Consider the following 26,755-nt stretch of genomic DNA (forward strand, 5'->3'; position numbering starts at 1 on the left):
GATGTGGTGAACTGTGTGTCTTCAACTAGCCTTGGACCTTTATATACTGTCAGTAATTGGCAGAACATACCATTCATCCCCTGACATACCCAACAAATATGTAAGCACTTCTGGTATGCCACTCACTGTCAACAATCAATAAATGTCTTGGGAAATGTGACTTCATTCTGTTGGAGTCTCCAGTTATATTTAAAGAACAGCATTTTAATTTGCTCTGCCAAAGAATTCTCTCACTAGAATCATGTGGCATACATAAAACTGGTACCCACCTTCACAACTTGTTGTCATTTAATTTACCTTATGTATCATGGTTGAGGGACATTTAGGAAAACTTGGTCCTCTTGATCTCTCCTCTTTCCTGTTATCTGCCTGTCCCCACAGGGAAGGAAATAACTCCCATCTCCTTTCTGGAACCATTGCAAATTTTTGCCTGCCTTCTCACACCCAGATACCTACTGCAGATATCTACTAGCTCCAAGTGTGATAAACAAGGGAGGATGCTAATTCCAGTCATCAGAACAAAGCCCAACAACACTGGAACTTCTGCTGTACAATGCCAATAGTGTTAAGATCTAGAAACTTTGTTTTGAATCTAACATCTACATATTCTCTTTTTATTGGTGTCTAATTGCAAATAGTTCCTTTTTTTCTCAACTAAACCCTTTATCCAATCATTCTATTGCCAGACATAAAGTCAAAAAGAAAAGAAGGAAGGAAGGAAGGAAGGAAGGAAGGAAGGAAGGAAGGAAGGAAGGAGTTAGAAAGAAAGAAGGAAAGAAAAGAAAGAAAGAAAGAAAGAAAGAAAGAAAGAAAGAAAGAAGAAAGAAAGAAAGAAAGAAAGAAAGAAAGAAAGAAAGAAAGAAAGAAGGAAAGAAAGAAAGATGGTCGGAAGGAAGGAAGGAAGGAAGGAAGGAAGGAAGGAAGGAAGGAGGGATGGAAGGAAGAAAGGAAGGTGTCTCTGCTTTTTGTTTGTATGGTTGTTTCTTGGGATGTTTCTGCTTGTCTTCGTTTTCTACGCTTTACATCAATCACCATTTTACGAATCTGGCAGAATCCAAAATTTGTATTACTTTTTACTGTGAACTTTAAAATCCAACCTGGGAGGGAGTACAAACTCAGAAAGATCATTCCTTCTACTCCATGCTAAAATTTCCCATCAAAGAAATGAGTGACATCCAGTCTTTTACTGAATACTTTCACCTGGGAATTTCATAAAACTGCTGATTTCCTTTCCTATGATCTTTCCTTTGTAGACATTTTTCCTTCAGTTGACAGTATTTCCTACTACTTTTAGACTGGGGTATGTGGTTCCTCTGCTGTGACTCATCCCTTACAAGAAGTTTAAGGAAAATATACCCACTACAATTGTTCTTTACCTCAATTTTCCCTACTTTTCTACCATTCTTGAAATTCACAACCATAATCTCTAATGCACAAAATCCCTGAATACACACTTTGCTTTTCTAACACCCCCTTTCTTGTCACAATACTCCTGAACTATTGGAAAAGTTTTCTAGCTCTATTACATTATTTCCAGTACCTTTCCATTCAGGTTTCTGAATACAGATGCATAATGGCAGAAAAAAAAGTCTTTTATTCTGTGCAACCCTGTTTCCCGATGAAGTACAGCCTGGCACATAATTTGAATTCCGTCAGTATTTGTCCAATTAAAAAATGCATTAGAACAAAACCGTGTTCAAATGTTGGTGTGCCATTTAGAAGTTATAAAATAATTCAATATATTATCGCAATAATCTCATTCCATTCAACCTGAAAATCCCCAATATTCTTGGACTAAGAGAGTCTCAAATTTCACACTTTAAAGATAGTTGTCTGGGGGTTCCCGGGTGGCTCTTTGGTTAAGTGTCCAACCTCAACTCAAGTGATGTCTTACAGTTTGTGAGTTCGAGCCCCATGTAGAGCTTGTGCTGACAGCCTGGAGCCTGAAGTCTGATTCAGATTCTGTGTCTCTTCCTCACTCTGCCCTTCCCACCCTGACACTCTGTCTCTCAAAAAAAATAAAAAAGAAAAAAATTCAAATGAATAAAAAAATAAATATAGTAGTCTGTTTGCGAACGCATTGTTCCTTATGTTCTTCTATGCCTTATAAATAACCAGACCTTTACTAGATATGTAAATTATGATATACATGCCTAATTGATTATATTCTTCCCTCCTTCAGAAAGCCTTCAAAGACAAGGAACATAATGGAACAATGAATAGATTTTCATCAAACTGTAATTATTAGAATTCTTTTCCTTATTTGTACGATGTACCCATCCTAGACTAACTCAGAGAACACTCAGTCATCACATCAGATTTAGAATATCCCATGTGTGATAATTCCATCCATTGAGAGAAGGCTTAATTCTTCATCAGCAGGACACTTAATATATGGGGCATAGCCTCCATCCAGGGCTGACCTCGATGGCAAGGCCATCCTCCATGGAATCTGACAGGGTTTAGAGTCTCCTGGCTCTAGGATCCTCACACTCAGACTTTGTGCACTCACCTTTGCCATGCATATGAGTCAGTGATTGGTTTTTCACTGCTGGTTGAATTTGAGTCTGAAATACATTTTCTATTGTAGGATCTAAAGGTGAGAGTTCTGGAATGGCACCTGAGGAAAGGACACTGAAGTCAGACCCCAACAAACGGAAGATTCTCAAACTCAGAAAGGACTGGGCTTCTCATCCCATTCTTGTATACGCACCAGGGAAGACATTAAAGGACAACATTAAAGCCCTACTCCTTCCTCTTTTCAACTGAAAATTGTGGCACCATTGATCACACCCAACACATAATGAATTTGTCTTCCCCTTTCTGCTTGGTACTGCCCTTTCTGGCCATTCTTTCCACTTGATCAGTTCGTTTGACACCAAACATCAAAGTACCACCCTGAACTATCTCTCCAATATTTAATGAACCTTCATTCTCTTCCCCAGGAAGCTGTTTTATTCTCTCCAAGCAAATTATGTGCCTAAATTTGTCATAATTAATTTGTAACATATTTATTATCACCAACAAAATGTACACACTCTGAGAATAGGAAATTCATCTGCAATTTTTCTACTATGTATTCATTGTGTCGGATGGTTCTCTTTCAAACACATTCAAAAATATTTGTCTGACCGGCACAAGATGGCAGCGTAGGAGGATGCTGAGCCTACCGCACATCCTGCTGATCACTTAGATTCCACCTACACCTGCCTAAATAACCCAGAAAACCACCAGACTAGCAGAACGGAGTCTCCAGACCCAAGCGCAGATGAGAGGCCCACAGAAGACGGGCCCCTCCTGAAGTGGATCACCTAAGGAGAAGCGAGCTAAGCCTGCCCCTCCTGCCCCCGTGCACCTTGCCTACCCACCCCAGCTAATACGCCAGATCCCCAGCACCACAAGCCTGACAGTGTGCAAGTAGTCCAGATGGGCCAGGCCACCCCACAGTGAATCCCGCCTCTAGGAGAGGGGAAGAGAAGGTACTCACCAGTCTGACTGTGGCCCCAGCAGTGGGCTGGGGGCAGACATCAGGTCTGACTGCGGCCCCGCCCACCAACTCCAGTTATACACCACAGCACAGGGGAAGTGCCCTGCAGGTCCGCACCACTCCAGGGACTATCCAAAATGACCAAACGGAAGAATTCCCCTCAAAAGAATCTCCAGGAAATAACCACAGCTAATGAACTGATCAAAAAAGATTTAAATAATATAACAGAAAGTGAATTTAGAATAATAGTCATAAAATTAATCGCTGGGCTTGAAAACAGAATAGAGGACAGCAGAGAATCTATTGCTACAGAGATCAAGGGACTAAGGAGTAGTCAGGAGGAGCTGAAAAATGCTTTAAGCAAGATGCAAAATAAAATGGAAACGTCCACAGCTCGGACTGAAGAGGCAGAGGAGAGAATAGGTGAACTAGAAGATAAAATTATGGAAAAAGAGGAAGCTGAGAAAAAGAGATAAAAAAATCCAGGAGTATGAGGGGAAAATTAGAGAACTAGGTGATACACTAAAAAGAAATAATATACGCATAATTGGTATCCCAGAGGAAGAAGAGAGAGGGAAAGGTGCTGAAGGGGTACTTGAAGAAATTATAGCTGAGAACTTCCCTGAACTGGGGAAGGAAAAAGGCATTGAAATCCAAGAGGCACAGAGAACTCCCTTCAGATGTAACTTGAATCGATCTTCTGCACAACATATCATAGTGAAACTGGCAAAATACAAGGATAAAGAGAAAATTCTGAAAGCATCAAGGGATAAACGTGCCCTAACATATAAAGGGAGACCTATAAGACTCGTGACGGATCTCTCTTTTGAAACTTGGCAGGCCAGAAAGGATTGGCAGAAGATCTTCAATGTGTTGAACAGAAAAAATATGCAGCCAAGAATCCTTTATCCAGCAAGTCTGTCATTTAGAATAGAAGGAGAGATAAAGGTCTTCCCAAAAAAACAAAAACTGAAGGAATTCATCACCACTAAACCAGGCCTACAAGAGATCCTAAGGGGGATCCTGTGAGAAAAAGTACCAGAGACATCGCTACATACAGACATCACAATGACTCTAAACCCGTATCTTTCTATAATAACACTGAATGTAAATGGATTAAATGCGCCAACCAAAAGACATAGGGTATCAGAATGGATAAAAACACAAGACCCATCTATTTCCTGTCTACAAGAGACTCATTTTAGACCTGAGGCCACCTTTAGATTGAGAGTGAGGGTACGGAGAACTATTTATCATGCTACTGGAAGCCAAAAGAAAGCTGGAGTAGCCATACTTATATCAGACAAACTAGACTTTAAATTAAAGGCTGTAACAAGAGATGAAGAAGGGAATTATATAATAATTACAGGGTCTATCCATCAGGAAGAGCTAACAATTATAAATGTCTATGTGCCGAATATGGGAGCCCCCAAATATATAAAACAATTACTCATAAACATAAGCAACCTTATTGGTAAGAATGTGGTAATTGCAGGGGACTTTAACACTCCACTCACAGAAATGGATAGATCATCTAGACACAGGATCAATAAAGAAACAAGGACACTGAATGATACATTGGCTCAGATGGACTTGACAGATATATTTAGAACTCTGCATCCCAAAGCAACAGAATATACTTTCTTCTTGAGTGCACATGGAACATTCTCCAAGATAGATCATATACTGGGTCACAAAACAGCCCTTCATAAGTATACAAGAATTGAAATTATACCATGCATACTTTCAGACCACAATGCTATGAAGCTTGAAATCAACCACAGGAAAAAGTCTGGAAAACCTCCAAAGGCATGGAGGTTAAAGAACACCCTACTAAAGAATGAATGGTCAACCAGGCAATTAGAGAAGAAATTAAAAAATATATGGAAACAAACGAAAATGGAAATACAACAATCCAATCGCTTTGGGATGCAGCAAAGGCAGTCCTGAGAGGAAAATACATTGCAATCCAGGCTTATCTCAAGAAACAAGAAAAATCCCAAATACAAAATCTAACAGCACACCTAAAGGAAATAGAAGCAGAACAACAAAGGCAGCCTAAACGCAGCAGAAGAAGAGAAATAATAAAGATCAGAGCAGAAATAAACAATATAGAATCTAAAAAAACTGTAGAGCAGATCAACGAAAACAAGAGTTGGTTTTTTTGAAAAAATAAACAAAATTGACAAACCTCTAGCCAGGCTTCTCAAAAAGAAAAGGGAGATGACACAAATAGATAAAATCATGAATGAAAATGGAATTATTACAACCAATCCCTCAGAGATACAAACAATTATCAGGGAATATTATGAAAAATTATATGCCAACAAGTTGGACAACCTGGAAGAAATGGAAAAATTCCTAAACACCCACACTCTTCCAAAACTCAATCAGGAGGAAATAGAAAGCTTGAACAGGCCCATAACCAGTGAAGAAATTGAATCAGTTATCAAAAATCTCCCAACAAATAAGAGTCCAGGACCAGACGGCTTCCCAGGGGAGTTCTACCAGACGTTTAAAGCAGGGATAATACCTATCCTTCTATGCTGTTCCAAGAAATAGAAAGGGAAGGAAAACTTCCAGACTCATTCTATGAAGCCAGTATTACTTTGATTCCTAAACCAGACAGAGACCCAGTAAAAAAAGAGAACTACAGGCCAATATCCCTGACGAATATGGATGCAAAAATTATCAATAAGATACTAGCAAATCGAATTCAACAGCATATAAAAATAATTATTCACCATGATCAAGTGGGATTCATTCCTGGGATGCAGGGCTGGTTCAACATTCGCAAATCAATCAATGTGATACATCACATTAATAAAAGAAAAGATAAGAACCGTATGATCCTGTAAATCGATGCAGAAAACGCCTTTGACAAATTCAGCATCCTTCTTAATAAAAACCCTCGAGAAAGTCGGGATAGAAGGAACATACTTAAACATCATAAAAGCCATTTATGAAAAGCCCACAGCTAACATCATCCTCAATGGGGAAAAACTGAGAGCTTTCTCCCTGAGATCAGGAACATGACAGGGATGTCCACTCTCACTGCTGTTGTTTAACATAGTGTTGGAATTTCTAGCATCAGCGATCAGACAACAAAAGGAAATCAAAGGCATCCAAATTGGGAAAGATGAAGTCAAGCTTTCACTTTTTGCAGATGACATGATATTATACATGGAAAATCCAATAGACTCCACCAAAAGTCTGCCAGAACTGATACATGAATTCAGCAAAGTCGCAGGATACAAAATCAATGTACAGAAATCAGTTGCATTCTTATACACTAATAATGAAGCAACAGAAAGGCAAATAAAGAAACTGATCCCATTCACAATTGCACCAAGAAGCATAAAATACCTAGGAATAAACCTAACCAAAGATGTAAAAGATCTGTATGCTGAAAACTATAGAAAACTTATGAAGGAAATTGAAGAAGATATAAAGAAATAGAAAAACATTCCATGCTCATGGATTGGAAGAATAGATATTGTTAAAATGTCAATACTACCCAAAGCTATCTACACATTCAATGCAATCCCATCCAAAATTGCACGAGCATTCTTCTCAAAGCTAGAACAAGCAATCCTAAAATTTGTATGGAACCACAAAAGGCCCCAAATAGCCAAAGTAATTTTGAAGAAGACCAAAGCAGGAGGCATCACAATCCCAGACTTTAGCCTCTACTACAAAGTTGTAATCATCAAGACAGCATGGTATTGGCACAAAAACAGACACATAGACCAATGGAATAGAATAGAAACCCCAGAACTAGACCCACAAACCTATGGCCAACTAATCTTTGACAAAGCAGGAAAAAATATCCAGTGGAAAAAAGACAGTCTCTTTAACAAATGGTGCTGGGAGAACTGGACAGCAACATGCAGAAGGATGAAACTAGACCACTTTCCTTACACCATTCACAAAAACAAACTCAAAATGGATAAAGGACCTGAATGTGAGACAGGAAACCATCAAAACCCTAGAGGAGAAAGCAGGAAAAAACCTCTCTGACCTCAGCCACAGCAATTTCTTACTTGATACATCTCCAAAGGCAAGGGAATTAAAAGCAAAAAAGAACTATTGGGACCTCATGAAGATAAAGAGCTTCTGCACTGCAAGGGAAACACTCCACAAAACTAAAAGGCAACCAATGGAATGGGAAAAGATATTTGCAAATGACATATCGGACAAAGGGCTAGGATCCAAAATCTATAAAGAGCCCACCAAACTACACACCCGAAAAACAAATAATCCAGAGAAGAAACAGGAAGAAAACATGAATAGACACTTCTCTAAAGAAGACATCCAGATGGCCAACAGGCACATGAAAAGATGCTCAATGTCGCTCCTCATCAGGGAAATACAAATCAAAACCACACTCAGATATCACATCACGCCAGTCAGAGTGGCTAAAATTAACAAATCAGGAGACTATAGATGCTGGAGAAGATGTGGAGAAATGGGAACCCTCTTGCACCATTGGTGGGAATGCAAACTGGTGCAGCAGCTCTGGAAAAGTGTGCAGAGGTTCCTCAGAAAATTATAAATAGTCCTACCCTATGACCCAGCAATAACACTGCTAGGAATTTACCCAAGGGATACAGGAGTGCTGATGCATAGGGGCACTTGTACCCCAATGTTTATAGCAACACTCTCAACAATAGCCAAATTATGGAAAGAGCCTAAATGTCCATCAACTGACGAATGGAAAAGATATTGTGGTTTATATACACAATGGAATACTACATGACAATGAGAAAGAATGAAATATGGCCTTTTGCAGCAACATGGATGGAACTGGAGAGTGTTATGCTAAGTGAAATAAGTCATAAAGAGAAAGACAGATACCATATGTTTTCACTCTTTTGTGGATCCTGAGAAACTTAACAGAAGTCCATGGAGGAGGGGAAGAAACAAAAAAGAGGTTAGAGAGGGAGAGAGCCAGAGCATAAGAGACTCTTAAAAATTGAGAAAAAACTGAGGGTTGGTAGGGGGTAGGAGGGAGGGGAAGGTGGGTGATGGGTATTGAGGAAGGCAACTTTTGGGATGAGCACTGGGTGTTGTATGGAAAACCAATCTGACAATAAATTTCCAATTAAAAAAATGGTGGATGGGAAAAAAAGAGAATAAATGCTTGTATTATATCAAGAAAGAGACCCGGGTACACGGAATATATTGTCAGCCCAATGTTCAAGAGAGGCCATAACACCTCATGAAAGGAGGCTTTCACAAGAAAGAACAGAGACATTTGATGCAAGGAATGAAACATTTTTTATTGAGAATAAGGGATTTGCCCAAATGTGGGATGTTCAGATCCTCACCACAGTCACGTCACAGAATCCATATTAAGGGAGTAAGGCCAACACTTTTTGGAAAACTGTTAGATGATACTCCATAGCCTCAAGCCACAAGATGCCATGCTACAAATGTTACTGGAGGTCAAATCTTCTATGACACATGCAATGTTCCCGATATATAAATCTTGGGGTACAGATCCTTGAATGAGCCTTCTCTTAAGGTGTGTCGTTTCAGAAGCAAGTGGGGCTTGGACAGTGATGTTCTACCAGCAAGAGGAATAACATCTTCTATAGAAAAATGGCCGGTAGCCACAGCAGTTGGAGCCATAACCATAGCCACAGCCATATCCAGTGCCATAGCCACAGCAGGAGCCATAGCCACAGCCATAACGCAGGCCATAACCACAGCCATGATAGGGACCGCATCCACAGCCATAGCCATATCCGCAGCCATAGCCACAGGAGTTGCCGTAGTTGCAACACATCTTGCCAAGAGAAGAGAATTCACGTGGGTTGTGAGAGGATGTGGTGAAGTGCGTGTCTTCTACTTGCTTTGGACCCTTATATACTGTCAGTAATTAGCAGAGCATGTCACTCATCCCCTGACTTACCCAACAAATATGTAAGCAACTGTGCTGTGCCAGTCACTGTCAACAATCAACAATGTCTTGGGCAACGTGAGCTCATTATTAAGGAGACTCCAGGTTTATTAAAACAGCATTTTATTTCATTCTTCCAAAAAATATTTCTCAGTAGAATCATGGACTCTAAGTAAAACCAAAATCCATGTTCACACTCTTCAATCATTTAACAAGAAGGCTGAGGGGATTTTAGGAAAATTTTCTCCTTCTTGATCTCTCCACACTTGTAAAACATCTACCTCTGTCCATAAGGAAAGAAAAATTCATCTTCTTTCTGGAATCATTGCAACATTTTACCAGGCTTCTTGCACCCACATACCTGCTGCAGATACCTACTGCCTCTGTGTGGTAAAACCTAGGATGATGCCCATTTCAGGACACAGAATAGCCCTCAACATCATTGAAATTCCTCATGTCAAATGGCAAAAGTGCTGAGATCGAGAAATTCTCTCTTTACTAGTGTCTAAGTCCAAATATTCCCTTTCTTCTCAACTAAACTGAAACTCCAACCTTTCACTCACCAGACATACAGTGGTGGGGAGGGGGGATATTGTTTGTTTGTTTGTTTGTTTGTGATGTTTTTGCTTATCTTCATTGTCTAGGTCACTATGTTCATATCCAGGCAGAATCCAAAATTTAAATTACTTTTCACTGTAACAACTATGAAATCCTAGTTGGAAACGAGTACAAATTCAGGTATCATTTCTTCTACTCCACACTCAAATTTCAACACCAAGAAATGAGTGTCATCCAGTCCTTTATTGAATGACTTCCACAGGCATTTTAATAAAACTGCTGATTTCCTTTTCGGAGAAGTTTCATTATTAGATATGTTTCCTCCGGTTGAGAATATTTCCGTTTTTTTTTCTAATATTGCTTATGGGTTATCTGATCACTCCACTATGCTTCACCCCTAACAACAAATTTGAAACATATATATCCCCTTACAAATGTTCTTTACCTTTAATTTTCCTACTTTTCCATCATTATTGAAATTCAAAACCATAAATTCCAATGCACGAGACATGATACTTTTTAAACAGCCAGTCTCTGGTCACAATGCCCACAAACTATTGAAAAACACTTCCTATCTTTATTGCCTTATTTCTACACACTTCCATTAAGAGCTCGGGACACTGATGTTTAATGGCAGAAAAAAATCATTTCTTCTGTGTGTCCTTGAATCATCGGTTAGCTCTAAGCATAGTGCCTGGCACATAATCTCAACTCAATATTTCTGCCAATAACAAACAGACACATTAAAACAAAACCATGTTCAAACGTTGGTATCACTTAGAATCTATAAGAATGTGAATATATGTCATAATGTTCTCAATTCATTCAAGCCGAAAGTCCCAAATGTTCATAGCTAAAACAGTCACAAATTTCACCTTTTGAAGATATCTGTTAGTTTTCAAAGTCATTTCTACAGATATACAAGTTATCTCATATGCCTAATAAATGGTAAACCCTTTACTAGAAATAGAAAGTATGAGATACGTGCCTAATGAATACTATTCTGCCTTCTTTCAGGTAGTGTTCAATGAAAACGAACCTAATGAAACCATAAGTTAGATGTTCAACGAACTGTCATGATTGGAATTGACTCTCCCTGTGTATACAATTTTCTCACCTCTGATTTATCCAGAACACAGTCAGTCCCCAGAAATGACTTACAGATGTCCCATCTGTGAGAATTGTCCAGCTCTTGAAAGACCATCTCTTTCCTCATCATTAAGACACATTATATCCTGGGTGTAGTTTCCCTCCAGGACTGACCTTGATGGCAGAGCCATCTTCCCTGGAATTGGCCATGTGGGGAGTCTCCAGGACCAAGGGTTCTCAGACCCAGACTTTGTGCAGTGACCCTTGTCATGGAGATGAGACAGTGAGTCTTTTATTCTGCTGGTTGAAATTGTGTCTGAAAGATTTTTTTTGTTGTAGGATCTAAATGTTAGAAGTCCGGAAAGGCATAAGTGAGAAGGACACTGAAATCAGAATCCACCAAAGTAGTAAGCTATCAAACTTAGAAAATCAATCTGGAACTATTAATCTCATTTTATATCTGCCCCATCAGTGAGCCCATTTAAAGCACTAGCCATTGTTCTTTTGCACTAAAAATTGGGGCACCACTGATCATATCCAAAACTTCATGATTTTCTCTTTCCCCATTACATTTAAAACTGTCTTTCTAGTATTTTCTTGAAAGTAACATCAGTTCATTTGACACAAAATGTCAAAAAACCTCCTTCAATTAATTCTCCAAAGCTTAAACCTGCACTCTCTTCCCAAGGGTCCTATTTTATTCGCACCATAGGAATTATCTCTCTAAATTTATCTGATCAATCCTTCTTCTTCTTTTTTTTTTTTATTAACCTACTAGAATGGAACCACTCTGAGACCAAGAAATTCACCTATAACTTCTCTACTGTGCCTTCAGGGTATAAGACAGTTCCCTTTCAAAAACATTCAAAATGAATTGTCAATTAACTGACTTAAATCAATTTACTCAAACTCAATATATGCCAACAAATGTATTTGCACTTCCATAAGAATGCAGATGTTACAATACCACATTATTTTCTTGCTTCTCATTTCCTTAGTTTTTTATATCTCAGCAGAGGCAGCTCCCAATTTCTCATTAATCCCAAAAATTCTCTCTTCAATTCCATTCATCATTGAAGCACTCATGCCATACATCCTCCCTCTTGAGCTTGTGTCACAACTTCCCGAAGAGGTGTCCTAACTCTTCCTCTTACCCCTCCCACCTTCAGCTCTATTCTAGATACAGTGTTATCTCAAGGACATACTCCTTACACAGTGTGATTTATGTTGAGGAGTTATGGATATAAGAAATAGGTGAAGACATTATCTCTGATGCACATAAGAGAAGAAATGCTTATATTATATCTAGGAAGAGACCCAGGTTCATGAAATATATTGTTACCCAATTTTCAAAAGATAACATAAGACCTCAGAAAGGAGTCATTCACAAGCAAGAACACAAAGATTTGTTAGAAAAAAATGAAACATTTTTATTGAGAATAAGGGATTTGCCTCACTGTGGCATTTTAGATATGTTGCCAAAGTCTCAACAAAGAACTCAGATTAGGGAGTAAAGACTAACATTTGGAAAATAGTCAGAGGATACCACATAGCCTTCAGCCACAGGATGCCTTCATACAAATGCTAACTTGAGGTCACAAATTCCTGAGCATGCAATTTTTTGGATATAGAAATCTTGGAGTATGATTAAATGAATCAGCCCTCCCTTAAGGCATGACTCTTCAGAAGCAAATGTGTCTTGGAGAGTGATGTTCTAGCAGCAAGAAGAATAACATCTTCTATAGCAAAATGGACGGTAGCCACAGCAGCTGGAGCCATAGCCACAGCCACAGCCATATCTGGGGCCATAGCCACAGCAGGAGCCGTATCCACAGCCATATCCACAGCCATAGCCAGGTCCATAACTACAGCCATAATAGGGACCATAGCCACAGCCATAGCCATAGCCACAGCCATAGCCACAGGAGTTGCCGTAGTTGCAACACATCTTGTCAAAGAAGAGATTTCACGTGGGTTGTGAGAGGATGTGGTGAACTGTGTGTCTTCTACTAGCCTTGGACCTTTATATACTGTCAGTAATTGGCAGAACATACCATTCATCCCCTGACATACCCAACAAATATGTAAGCACTTCTGGTATGCCACTCACTGTCAACAATCAATAAATGTCTTGGGAAATGTGACTTCATTCTGTTGGAGTCTCCAGTTCCATTTGAAGAACAGCATTTTAATTTGCTCTGCCAAAGAATTCTCTCACTAGAATCATGTGCCATACGTAAAACTGGTACCCACCTTCACAACTTAGTGTCATTTAATTTACCTTATGTATCATCATTGAGGGACATTTAGGAAAATTTTGTCTGCTTGATCTCTCCTCTTTCCTAAGCTATCTACCTGTCCCCAAAGGGAAGGAAATAACTCCCATCTCCCTTCTGGAATCATTGCAAATTTTTGCCTGCCTGCTCACACCCAGATACCTACTGCAGATACCTACTAGTTCCATGTGTGATCAACGAGGGAAGATGCTAATTCCAGCCATCAGAACAAGCCCAACAACACTGGAACTTCTGCTGTACAATACAAATAGTGTTGAGATCTAGAAACCTTGGTTTGAATCTCACATCTCTATATTCTCTCTTTATTGGTATCTAATTCCAAATACTTCCTTTTTTCTTAACTAAACCCTTTATCCAATCATTCCATTACCAGACATGAAGTCAAAAAGGAAGGAAGGAAGGTAGGAAGGAAGGAAGGAAGGAAGGAAGGAAGGAAGGAAGGAAGAGAGAGAGAGAGAGAGAAGAAAGGAAGGAAGGAAGGAAGGAAGGAAGGAAGGAAGGAAGGAAGGAAGGAAGGAAGAGACAGAGAGAGAGAGAGAGAGAGAGAGAGAGAGAGAGAGAGAGAAAGAAAGAAAGAAAGAAAGAAAGAAAGAAAGAAAGAAAGAAAGAAAGAAAGAAAGAAGAAAGATAGGAAGGAAGGAAGGAAAGAAAGAAGGAAGGAAGGAAGGAAGGAAGGAAGGAAGGAAGGAAGGAAGGAAGGAAGGAAGGAAGGAAGGAAGTGAGAAATAAAGGTGTCTCTGCTTTTGTTTGCAAGGTTGTTTCTTGGGATATTTCTGCTCTTCTTGGTTGTCTATGCTTTACATCAATCACCATTTTATGAATGAAAAATTTGCATTACTTTTTACTGTGACAACTATAAAATCCAAGCTGGAAGGGTGTATAAACTCAGGAAAATCATTCCTTCTACTCCTCGCTAAAATTTCCCATCAAAGAAATGTGGGATATCCAGTCTTTTCCTGAGTGCTTTCAACCGGGAATTTCATAAAACTGCTGATTCCCTTTCCTGTGATCTTTCCTTAGTAGACATTTTTCCTTCAGTTGACAGTATTTCCTACTACTTTTAGACTGGGGTATGTGATCCCTCTGCTGTGATTCATCCCTTACAAGAAATTTAAGGAAAATTTAAGGAAAATTAAAAGAAATTAAGGAAAATACCCACTACAATTGTTCTGTAGCTTAATTTTTGCTACTTGTCTACCATTCTTGAAATTCACAACTATAAGCTCTAATGCACAAAATCCCTAGAATACACATTTTGCTTTTCTAACACCCTCTTTCTTGTCACAATACTCCTGACCTATTGAAAAAGTTTTCTAGCTCTATTGCATTATTTCTAGTACCTTTCCATTCAGGTTTCTGAATACAGATGCATAATGGCAGGGAGAAAAAGTCTCTTATTCTGTGCACCCTTCGTTCCAGATGAAGTACAGCCTGACACATAATTTGAATTCCGTCAGTATTTGTCCAATTAAAAAATGCATTAGAACAAAGCCGTGTTCAAATGTTGGTGTGCCATTTAGAAGTTATAAAATAATTCAATATATTATCGCAATATTCTCATTCCATTCAACCTGAAAATCTCAAATATTCTTGGACTAAGAGAGTCTCAAATTTCACACCTTAAAGATAGTTGTCTGAGGGTGCCTGGGTGGCTAGTTGGTTAAGTGTCCAACCTCAGCTCAGGTGATGATCTTACGGTTTGTGAGTTCCAGCCCCGTGTAGTGCTCTGTGCTGACAGCCTGGAGACTGAAGCCTGATTCAGATTCTGTGTCTCTTTCTCACTCTGCCCCTCCCACACTGACACTCTGTCTCTCAAAAAAAATAAATAAATGAAAAAAAATCCAAATAAATAAATAAATAAATAAATAAAGTTGTCTGTTTGGGAACACATAGTTCCATATGTTCTTCTATGCCTTATAAATAACCAGAACTTTACTAGATATGTAAATTATAATATACGTGCCTAATTGATGATATTCTTCCCTCCTTCAGAAGCCTTCAAAGACAAGGAACATAATGGAACAATGAATAGATTTTCATCAAACTGTAATTATTAGAATTCTTTTCCCTGTTTGTATGATGTACCAATCCTAGACTAACTCAGAGAACACTCAGTCATCACATCAGATTTAGAATATCCCATGTGTGATAATTCCATCCATTGAGAGAAGGCTTAATTCTTCATCAGCAGGACACTTAATATATGGGGCATAGCCTCCATCCAGGGCTGACCTCGATGGCAAGGCCATCCTCCATGGAATCTGACAGGGTTTAGAGTCTCCTGGCTCTAGGATCCTCACACTCAGACTTTGTGCACTCACCTTTGCCATGCATATGAGTCAGTGATTGGTTTTTCACTGCTGGTTGAATTTGAGTCTGAAATACATTTTCTATTGTAGGATCTAAAGGTGAGAGTTCTGGAATGGCACCTGAGGAAAGGACACTGAAGTCAGACCCCAACAAACCGAAGGTTCTCAAACTCAGAAAGGACTGGGCTTCTCATCCCATTCTTGTATACGCACCAGGGAAGACACTAAAGGACAACATTAAAGCCCTACTCCTTCCTCTTTTCAACTGAAAATTGTGGCACCATTGATCATACCCAACACATAATGAATTTCTCTTCCCCTTTCTACTTAGTACTACCCTTTCTGGCCATTCTTTCAACTTGATCAGTTTGTTTGACACCAAACATCAAAGTACCACCCCGAACTATCTCTCCAATACTTAATGAACCTTCATTCTCTTCCCCAGGAAGCTGTTTTATTCTCTCCAAGCAAATTATGTGTCTAAATTTGTCATAATTAATTTGTAACATATTTATTAACACCAACAAAATGTAAACACCCTGAGAGTAGGAAATTCATCTGCAATTTTTCTACTATGTATTCAGTGTGTCGGATGGTTCTCTTTCAAACACATTCAAGAGTATTTGTCAATTAAGTGACTTAAATCAATTTCTTCAAACTCAATTTATGCCAACAAATATATTAGCAAATCCATCCAATTCAGATGATACCACGCTTTGCTTCTAACGTACCCTTTCCTTGGTTCTTTACACTTCAGCTGAGGCAGCTTCCAATTTCTCATGAATACCAGAAACTCTCTCTTCCATCACATTCATTCTTTAAGTGCTTAGGCCACACCCCCTTCCCCTTGGGCTTCTGTCACAACCTCCCAGGAGATGCCATCCCTCCTCATCCTCATCTTTTCCCTCCACATGCATTCTACCTACAGTGTGATTTCCAGGGCACAGTTCTGGAATACTGTGTGATTTGTGTTGGAGTGTTAGGGATATGAGACCTAGGTGGAGAAGACATCATATCGATGCATGAAAGAGAAGAAATGCTTGTATGATATCCAGAAAGAGACCCGGGTACATGAAATATATTGTCAGCCCAATTTTCAAGACACGCCATAACACCTCAAGAAAGGAGGCTTTCACAAGAAAGAACAGAGACATTTGATAGAAGGAATGAAACATTTTTATTGAGAATAAGGGATTTGCCCAAATGTGGGATGTTCGAAAACTTGCCACAGTCACAACACAGAATCCATATTAAGGGAGTAAAGCCAACACTTTTTGGAAAACTGTTAGATGATACTTCATAGCCTCAATTCACAAGCTGCCATCTTACAAATGTTACTGGAGGTCAAATCTTCTATGACACATGCAATGTTCCCGATATATAAATCTTGGGGTATAGATCCTTGAATGAGTCTTCTCTTAAGGCGTGTCTTTTCAGAAGCAAGTGGGGCTTGGACAGTGATGTTCTACCAGCAAGAGGAATAACATCTTCTATAGAAAAATGGCCAGTAGCCACAGCAGTTAGAGCCATAGCCATAGCCACAGCAATATCCACAGCCAGAGCCACAGCAGGAGCCATAGCCACAGTCATACCCTGAGCCATAGCCACAGCCATAACGCAGGCCATAACCACAGCCATGATAGGGACCGTATCCACAGCCATAGCCATATCCACAGCCATAGCCACAGGAGTTGCCGTAGTTGCAACACATCTTGCCAAGAGAAGAGAATTCACGTGGGTTGTGAGAGGATGTGGTGAAGTGCGTGTCTTCTACTTGCTTTGGACCATTATATACTGTCAGTAATTAGCAGAGCATGTCACTCATGCCCTGACTTACCCAACAAATATGTAAGCAACTGTGCTGTGCCAGTCACTGTCAACAATCAACAATGTCTTGGGCAACGTGAGCTCATTATTAAGGAGACTCCAGTTTTAATAAAAACAGCATTTTATTTCATTCTGCCAAAAAAACATTTCTCAGTAGAATCATGGACTCTAAGTAGAACCAAAATCCATGTTCACAATCTCCAATCATTTAACAAGAAGGCTGAGGGATTTTAAGGAAATATTTCTCCTTCTTGATCTCTCCACACTTGTAAAACATCTACCTCTGTCCAAAAGGAAAGAAAAATTCATCTTCTTTCTGGAATCATTGCAATATCTTACCAGGCTTCTTGCACCCAGATACCTGCTACAGATATCTACTGGCTCTGTGTGGTAAAAGCTAGGGATGATGCCCATTTCACGACACAGAAAATCCCTCAACACCATTGAAGTGCCTCATGTAAAATGTCAAAAGTGCTGAGATCGAGAAACCTAGCTTTATAGCCTCACATCTATAAATTAGATTCTCTCTTTACTCATGTCTATGTCCAAAGATTCCCCTTCTTCTTAACTAAACTGAAAGTCCAACCCTTTCATCACCAGACATACAGTGGCGGGGGGTGGGGAATGTTGTTTATTTGTTTGTGATGCTTTTGCTTACCTTCATTGTCCAGGTCACTATGTTCATATCCAGGCAGAATCCAAATTTAAACTACTTTTCACTGTAACAAGTATGAAATCCTAGTTGGAAACGAGTACAAATTCAGGTATCATTTCTTCTACTCCACACTCAAATTTCAACACCAAGAAATGAGTGTCATCCAGTCCTTTATTGAATGACTTCCACAGGCATTTTAATAAAACTGCTGATTTCCTTTTCGGAGAAGTTTCATTATTACATATGTTTCCTTTGGTTGAGAATATTTCCTACTGTTTTTTTTTCTAATATTGCTCATGGGTTATCTGATCACTCCACTATGTGTCATCCCTAACAACAAATTCAACACATATATCCCCTTACAAATGTTCTTTACCTTTAATTTTCCTACTTTTCCATCATTATTGAAATTCAAAACCATAAATTCCAATGCACGAGTTCCCTGAAATAGACATGATACTTTTTAAACACCCACTCTCTGGTCACAATACCCACGAACTAATGAAAAACACTTCCTATCTTTATTGCCTTATTTCTACATACTTCCATTAAGAGCTCGGGACACTGATGTTTAATGGCAGAAAAAGATCTTTTCTTCTGTGTGTCCTTGAATCATCGGTTAGCTCTAAGCATAGCGCCTGGCACATAATCTCAACTCAATATTTCTGCCAATAACAAACAGACACATTAAAACAAAACCATGTTCAAACGTTGGTATCACTTAGAATCTATACGAATGTGGATATAGGTCATAATTTTCTCAATTCATTCAAGCCGAAAGTCTCAATGTTCATTGCTAAAACAGTCACAAATTTCACCTTGTGAAGATATCTGTTAGTTTTCAAAGTCATTTCTACAGATATACAAGTTATCTCATATGCTTAATAAATGATAAACTCTTTACTAGAAATAGAAAGTATGAGATACGTGCCTAATAAATACTATTCTGCCCTCTTTCCAGTAGTGTTCAACGAAAAGGAACCTAATGAAACCATAAGTTCTATGTTCAACAAACTGTAATGATTGGAATTGACTCTCCCTGTGTATACAATTTTCTCACCTCTGATTTATCCAGAACACAGTCAGTCCCCAGAAATGACTTACAGATGTCCCATCTGTGAGAATTGTCCAGCTCTTGAAAGACCATCTCTTTTCTCGTCAGTAAGACACATTATATCCTGGGTGTAGTTTCTCTCCAGGACTGACCTTGATGGCAGAGCCATCTTCCTTGAAACTGGCCAAGTTGTGGAGTCTCCAGAACCAAGGTTCTCAGACCCAGAATTTGTGCAGTGACCCTTGTCATGGAGACAAGACAGGGAGTCTTTTATTCTGCTGGTTGAAATTGTGTCTGAAAGACAATTTTTGTTGTAGGATCTAAATGTTAGAGGTCTGGAAAGGCACATGAGAGAAACACACTGAAATCAGAATCCAACAAAGCAGTACGCACTCAAACTCAGAAAATCAACTGGAACTACTAATCTCATTTTATATAAAATGCCCCATTAGAGAGCCTATTTAAGGCACTAGCCATTGTTCTTTTGCACTAAAACTCGTGGCACCACTCATCATACCAAAACCTTATGTATTTCTCTTTCTACTTTACATTTACAACTGTCCTTTCTAGTGTTTCTGGAAACTGACATCAGTTCATGTGACAGAAAATGTCAAAATACATCCTTGAACTAACTCTGCAATACTTCAATCTTCTCAAGGATGCTGTTTTACTCGTACCATAGGAATTATCTCTCTAAATTTATCTGAATTAATTCTTTTTTTGTTAACCTACTAGAATGAAACCACTCTGACAGCAAGAAATTCACCTATAATTTTTCTACCGAGCCTTCAGGGTGTGTGACAGTTCCCTTTCAAAAACATTCAAAACGATTTGGAAATTAATTGACTTAAATCAATTTCCTGAAACTCAGTATATGCCAACAAATGTATTTGCACTTCCATCAAAATGCAGATCATACAATATCACGTTTTTCTTTTGCTTCTCATTTCCTTAGTTTCTTACATCTCAACAGAGGCAGCTCCCAATTTCTCATTAATCCCAAAAATTCTCTCTTCAACCCCATTCATCCTCGAAGCACTCAGGCCATACTTCCTCCCCCTTGAGCTTGTGTCACAACTTCCCGAAGAGGTGTCCTAACTCTTCCTCTTACACCTCCAGTCTTCAGCTCCATTTTAGATACAGTGTTACCTCAAGGACATAATTCTTACACAGTGTGATTTATGTTGAGGAGTTATGGATACAAGAAATAGGAGAAGACATTATCTCCGATGCACATAACAGAAGAAATGTTTATATTATATCTAGGAAGAGACCCAGGTTCATGAAATATATTGTTGCCCAAGTTTCAAAAGATGCCATACACCTCAAAAAGGAGTCATTCATTAGCAAGAACACAGAGATTAGTTAGAAAAAAAATGAAACATTTTTATTGAGAATAAGGGATTTGCCTCACTGTGGCATTTTAGACATGTTGCCACAGTCTCAACAAAGAACCCAGATTAGGGAAGTGAAGCCTAACATTTGGAAAATAGTCGGAGGATACCACATAGCCTTCAGCCACAGGAAGCCTTCATACAAATGCCAAATATAAGTCACAATTCCCGAAAGCATGCAATTTTTTGGGTATAGAAATCTTGAGGTATAAATCAATGAATAAGCCCTCCCTTAAGCAGTGCCACTTCAGAAGCAAATGTGTCTTGGACAGTGATGTTCTAGCAGCAAGAAGAATAATGTCTTCTATAGCAAAATGGCCGGTAGCCACAGCAACCAGAGCCATAGCCACAGCCACAGCCGTATCTGGTGCCATAGCCACAGCAGGAGCCGTATCCACAGCCATATGCACAGCCATAGCCAGGTCCATAACTACAGCCGTAATAGGGGCCATAGCCACAGCCATAGCCACAGGAGTTGCCGTAGTTGCAACACATCTTGTCAAGGGAAGAGATTTCACGTGGGTTGCGAGAGGATGTGGTGAAGTGCGTGTCTTCTACTAGCCTTGGACCTTTATATACTGTCAGTAATTGGCAGAATATACCATTCATCCCCTGACATACGCAACAAATATGTAAGCACTTCTGGTATGCCACTCACTGTCAACAATCAATAAATGTCTTGGGAAATGTGACTTCATTCTGTTGGAGTCTCCAGTTATATTTAAAGAACAACATTTTAATTTGCTCTGCCAAAGAATTCTCTCACTAGAATCATGTGCCATATGTAAAACTGGTACCCACCTTCACAACTTGTTGTCATTTAATTTACCTTATGTATCATCGTTGAGGGACATTTAGGAAAATTTTGTCCTCTTGATATCTCCTCTTTCCTAAACTATGTATCTGTCCCCATAGGGAAGGAAATAACTCCCATCTCCTTTCTGGAATCATTGCAAATTTTTGCTTGCCTTCTCACACCTAGGTACCTACTGCAGATACCCACTAGCTCCAATTGTGATAAATGAGGGAAGATGCTAATTCCAGCCAACAGAACAAAGCCCAACAACACTGGAACTTCTGCTGTACAATGCCAATAGTGTTGAGATCTAGAAACCTTGGTTTGTAACCTCACATCTATATATTCTCTGTTTATTGGTGTCTAATTCCAATTTCTTCCTTTTTTTCTCAACTAAACCCATTATTCAATCATTCCATTGCCAGACATAAAGTCAAAAAGAAAACAAGGAAGGAAGGAAGGAAGGAAGGAAGGAAGGAAGGAAGGAAGGAAGGAAGGAAGGAAGGAATTAGAAAGAATGAAAGAAAGAGACAAAGAAGTAGAGAAAGAAAGAAAGAAAGAAAGAAAGAAAGAAAGAAAGAAAGAAAGAAGAAAGAAAGAAAGAAAGAAAGAAAGAAAGAAAGAAAGAAAGAAAGAAAGAAAGAAAGAAAGAAAGAGAAAGAAGAAAGGAAGGAAGGAAGGAAGGAAGAAAGGAAGCTGTCTCTGTTTTTTGTTTGTATGGTTGTTTCTTGGGATGTTTCTGCTCATCTTTGTTGTCTACTCTTTACATCAATCACCATTTTATGAATCTGGCAGAATCCAAAATTTGCATTACTTTTTACTGTGACAACTCTAAAATCCAAGCTGCAAGGGAGTACAAACTCAGGAAGACCATTCCTTCTACTCCACGCTAAAATTTCCCATCAAAGAAATGTGTGACATCCAGTCTTTTACTGAACGCTTTCACCTGGGAATTTCATAAAACTGCTGATTTCCTTTCCTGTGATCTTTCCTTTGTAGACATTTTTTCTTCAGTTGACAGTATTTCCTACGACTTTTAGACTGCTCTATCTGATCACTCTGCTCTAATTCATCCCTTACCAGAAGATTAAGGAAAATATACCCACTACAATTGTTCTCTGGCTTAATTTTCTCTACTTTTCTACCATTCTTGAAATTCACAGCTATAAACTCTAATGCACAAAATCCCTAGAATACACACTTTGCTTTTCTAACACCCCCTTTCTTGTCACAATACTCCTGAACTAATGGAAAAGTTTTCCAGCTTTCTTGCAGTATTTCTAGTAACTTTCCATTCAGGTTTCTGAATACAGATCCATAATGGCAGAAACATAATCTCCTCTTCTGTGCACCCCTCTTTCCAGATGAAGTAGAGCCTGGCACATAATTTGAATTCAGTCAATATTTCCCCAGTAAAGAAATGCATTAAAACAAAATCGTGTTCAAATGTTGGTGTGCCATTAGACATTATAAGATAATTCAATATATGATCACCATGTTCTCATTCCATTCTACTCTTTCCGTCCTGAAAGTCTCAAAAGTTTTTAACTAGTGAGACTCAAATATCACATTTTGAGGATACTTGTCAGTTTATGAACACCTTGTCACAGACGTGCAAGTTATCTTATATACCTAAAAAATTTTCGACCCTTTATGGATATGTAAATTGTGATATACACGCCTAACTGATGATGTTCTTCCCTCCTTCAGAAAGCCTTCAAAGACAAGGAAAATAATGGAACAATGAGTCGATTTTTAACAAATTGTAATTATTGTAATTCCTTCCCCTGTTTGTAGGATTTACCCACCCTTGACTAACCCAGATCACAGGCAGTCCTCAGAACAGACTTAGAGTGTTCCATATTGAAAACTTCAAACCCTTGACAGAACCCCTGTTTCTTCCACAGCAGGACACTTAGTATCCTGGGCATAGCCTCATGCCAGGGCTGATCTTGATGGCACGGTTATCTTCCCTAGAATTGGCCATGTTGTGGATGGAGGCTTTTAGCTCCAGTGTCCTCAGACTCAGACTTTCTTCAGTGACTTTTGTCACGGAGATGAGACAGTGAGTCATTTTTTCTGCTGGCAGAAATTGAGTCTGAAGACACTTTTTTCTGATGTATGCTCTAACTGTTAGAGTTCTGGAAGGCACATGAGGAAAAGACACTTCGGTAAGAACCCAACACAGCAGTAAGCTCGCAACTCCCAAACTATCCCTTCCTTTTTTTCACTACAATATGTGGCATCACCAATCATACCCCAGCCTTCATGAATTTCTCTTTCCTCTTTATACTTACAACTGTTCTTTCTAGTATTTCTTTCAAATGGCATCAGTTCATTCGACACAAAATGTAAAAATACCTCCTTGAACTATCTCCTCAATCATTCAGCCTGCAATCTCTTCCCCAGTAAGATGTTTTATTGCCTCCATAGGAATGATCTCTCCAAATTAATTTCAACTAATTCCTACTTATTTTTAAATATCGCCATTAGAATGTCAACACTCTGAGAGCAAGAAAGTACTCCAAATTTTCCTCCTGTATCTTCAGAGTGTAGGATAGTTCCCTTTCAAAAACATTCTAAACTATTTGTGAGTTGAGTGACTCACAAATCAATTTCCTCACTCTCAATATATGCCAACAAATACATCCGGACTTCCATTAAATTACAGATGATACAATACCACATCTTTCTTCTAAATTTCCTTTCCTTACTTCATTAGACACCTGAGTCCATTTCTAATTTCTCGTTAATGTGGAAACTCCCACTTCCATTCCATTCATCCTTGAAGTACTCAGGCCACACCTCCTCTCCCTGAAGCATGTGTCACAACCTCCTAAAGAGGTAACATCCCTCCTTGTCTTTCCTCTCCACCTCCGTTCTACATTGAGTGTGATTTCCAGATGAAAGTTCTGAAATATCTGTGATTTGTGTTGAGGTGTGGGGGCCTGGGCATGAGGAGTGGAAGACACAGGTAGAAAAGCCATCTTCTCTGATGCACATAATAGAAGAAACTTTTGCATTATATGAAGGAAGAGCCCTCATGTTCATGAAACATATTGTCACCTAGATTTTCAAGAGAATTCATAATACTCCAAAAAAATGGGGTAATTCACAAGCAAGAACACAGAGATATATTAGAAGCAAAGAATCATTTTTATTGAGAATAAGGAATTTGCCCAATAGTGGGGTGTTAGGCTAGTTGCCACAGTCAGATGACAGAATCCAAAGTAGGGGAATAAAGACCAACATTTATAAAAGAGTCAGATGAAACCACACAGCCTTGAGGCACAGGATGCCATTCTAGAAATGCTGCTTGGAGGTGAGAGCCTCTGTGAAGCATGCAATTTCTTGGATATAGAAAATGTGAAGTATGAATCCTTGATTCAGCCCTCTCATTAGATGTGTCTTATTTAGAGAACAATGGGGTGATGTTCTAACAGCAAGAAGAATAACATCTTCTATAGCAAAATGGCTGGTAACCATAACAGCCGGAGCCATAGCCACAACCACAGCCATATCTGGGGCTGTAGCCACAGCAGGAGCCATATCCACAGCCGTATCCACAACCAGAGCCACAGCCATACCAGGAGCCATATCCACAGCCATAGCCAGGTCCATAACTCCAGCTGTAATAGGGGCCATAGCCACAGCCGTAGCCATAGCCACAGCCATAGCCACAGGAGTTGCCGTAGTTGCAACACATCTTGTCAAGAGAAGAGATTTCACGTGGGTTGCGAGAGGATGTGGTGAAGTGTGTGTCTTCTACTAGCCTTGGACCTTTATATACTGTCAGTAATTGGCAGAACATACCATTCATCCCCTGACATACCCAACAAATATGTAAGCACTTCTGGTATGCCACTCACTGTCAACAATCAATAAATGTCTTGGGAAATGTGACTTCATTCTGTTGGAGTCTCCAGTTATATTTAAAGAACAGCATTTTAATTTGCTCTGCCAAAGAATTCTCTCACTAGAATCATGGGCCATACGTAAAACTTGTACCCACCTTCACAACTACTGTCATTTAATTTACCTTATATATCATTTTTGAGGGACATTTAGGAAAATTTTGTCCTCTTGATATATCCTCTTTCCTAGGCTATCTACCTGTCCCCATAGGGAAGGAAATAACTCTCATCCTCTTTCTGGAATCATTGCAAATTTTTGCCTGCCTTCTCACACCCAGATACCTACTGCAGATACCTACTAGCTCCAAGTGTGATAAACGAGGGAAGATGCTAATTCAGCCATCAGAACAACGCCCAACAACACTGGAACTTCTGCTGTACAATGCCAATAGTGTTGAGATCTAGAAACGTTGGTTTGAATGTCACATCTATATATTCTCACTTTATTGGTGTCTAATTCCAAATACTTCCTTTTTTTCTCAACTAAACCCTTTATCCAATCATTCCACTACCAGACATGAAGTCAAAAAGAAAGGAAGGAAGGAAGGAAGGAAGGAAGGAAGGAAGGAAGGAAGGAAGGAAGGAAGAAAGGAAGCTGTCTCTGTTTTTTGTTTGTATGGTTTTTTCTTGGGATGTTTTTGCTTATCTTGGTTGTCTAGGCTTTACATCAATCACCATTGTATGAATCTGGCAGAATCAAAAATTTGCATTACTTTTTACTATGACAACTAAAAACTCCAAGCTGGAAGGGAGTACAAACTCAGAAAGATCATTCCTTCTACTCCTCGCTAAAATTTCCCATCAAAGAAATGTAGGACATCCTTTCTTTTCCTGAATGATTTCAACTGGGAATTTCATAAAACTGCTGATTTCCTTTCTTGTGATGTTTCCTTAGTAGACATTTTTCCTTCAGTTGACAGTATTTCCTACTACTTTCAGACTGGGGTATGTGATCCCTCTGCTGTGATTCATCCCTTACAAGAAGTTTAAGGAAAATATACCCACTACAATTGTTCTGTAGCTTAATTTTTGCTACTTGTCTACCATTCTTGAAATTCACAACTATAAGCTCTAATGCACAAAATCCCTAGAATACACACTTTGCTTTTCTAACACCCCCTTTCTTGTCACAATACTCCTGACCTATTGAAAAAGTTTTCTAGCTCTATTGCATTATTTCTAGTACCTTTCCATTCAGGTTTCTGAATACAGATGCATAATGGCAGAAAAAAAAGTCTTTTATTCTGTGCACCCCTCTTTCCAGATGAAGTATAGCCTCACACATAATTCGAATTCTGTCAATATTTCTCCAATTAAAAAATGCATTAAGACAAAAATGTGTTCAAATGTTGGTGTGCCATTTAGAAGTTATAAAATAATTCAATATTTTATCACAATATTCTCATTCCATTCAACTGAAAATCTCCTATATTCTTGGACTAAGAGAGTCCCAAATTTCACACTTTAAAG

The 26,755-nt window shown here is 39.0% G+C and overlaps 4 protein-coding genes across 4 annotated transcripts; all 4 read right to left on the reverse strand.

The window, feature by feature from the left end:
- Positions 1-8,789: 8,789 nt before the first annotated feature.
- LOC131511498 (keratin-associated protein 21-1-like) lies at positions 8,790-9,317 on the reverse strand. The gene has a single exon (XM_058729146.1). It carries the CDS (start codon positions 9,276-9,278, stop codon positions 9,057-9,059), a length of 222 nt encoding a protein of 73 aa, XP_058585129.1. The 5' UTR covers positions 9,279-9,317; the 3' UTR covers positions 8,790-9,056.
- A 3,211-nt stretch (positions 9,318-12,528) lies between these two features.
- On the reverse strand, positions 12,529-12,989 carry LOC131511499 (keratin-associated protein 6-2-like). Its single transcript, XM_058729147.1, has one exon. The coding sequence runs from the start codon at positions 12,985-12,987 to the stop codon at positions 12,754-12,756; it is 234 nt and encodes a 77-aa protein (XP_058585130.1). The 5' UTR covers positions 12,988-12,989; the 3' UTR covers positions 12,529-12,753.
- A 7,553-nt stretch (positions 12,990-20,542) lies between these two features.
- Positions 20,543-21,099, reverse strand: LOC131511500 (keratin-associated protein 21-1-like). The gene has a single exon (XM_058729149.1). It carries the CDS (start codon positions 21,068-21,070, stop codon positions 20,855-20,857), a length of 216 nt encoding a protein of 71 aa, XP_058585132.1. The 5' UTR covers positions 21,071-21,099; the 3' UTR covers positions 20,543-20,854.
- A 3,407-nt stretch (positions 21,100-24,506) lies between these two features.
- On the reverse strand, positions 24,507-25,115 carry LOC131511501 (keratin-associated protein 6-2-like). Its single transcript, XM_058729150.1, has one exon. It carries the CDS (start codon positions 25,075-25,077, stop codon positions 24,808-24,810), a length of 270 nt encoding a protein of 89 aa, XP_058585133.1. The 5' UTR covers positions 25,078-25,115; the 3' UTR covers positions 24,507-24,807.
- Between the last annotated feature and the right edge of the window lie 1,640 nt (positions 25,116-26,755).

This window comes from Neofelis nebulosa, chromosome 5, assembly GCF_028018385.1.
Source record: "Neofelis nebulosa isolate mNeoNeb1 chromosome 5, mNeoNeb1.pri, whole genome shotgun sequence".
In the NCBI taxonomy this organism is placed as follows: Eukaryota; Metazoa; Chordata; class Mammalia; order Carnivora; family Felidae; genus Neofelis; species Neofelis nebulosa.

What these genes read in the sequence shown, in the direction of transcription:
- LOC131511501 (XM_058729150.1), bottom strand. Translation starts at nt 25,077, where the DNA reads ATGTGTTGCAACTACGGCAACTCCTGTGGCTATGGCTGTGGCTATGGC.
- LOC131511498 (XM_058729146.1), bottom strand. Translation starts at nt 9,278, where the DNA reads ATGTGTTGCAACTACGGCAACTCCTGTGGCTATGGCTGCGGATATGGC.
- LOC131511499 (XM_058729147.1), bottom strand. Translation starts at nt 12,987, where the DNA reads ATGTGTTGCAACTACGGCAACTCCTGTGGCTATGGCTGTGGCTATGGC.
- LOC131511500 (XM_058729149.1), bottom strand. Translation starts at nt 21,070, where the DNA reads ATGTGTTGCAACTACGGCAACTCCTGTGGCTATGGCTGTGGCTATGGC.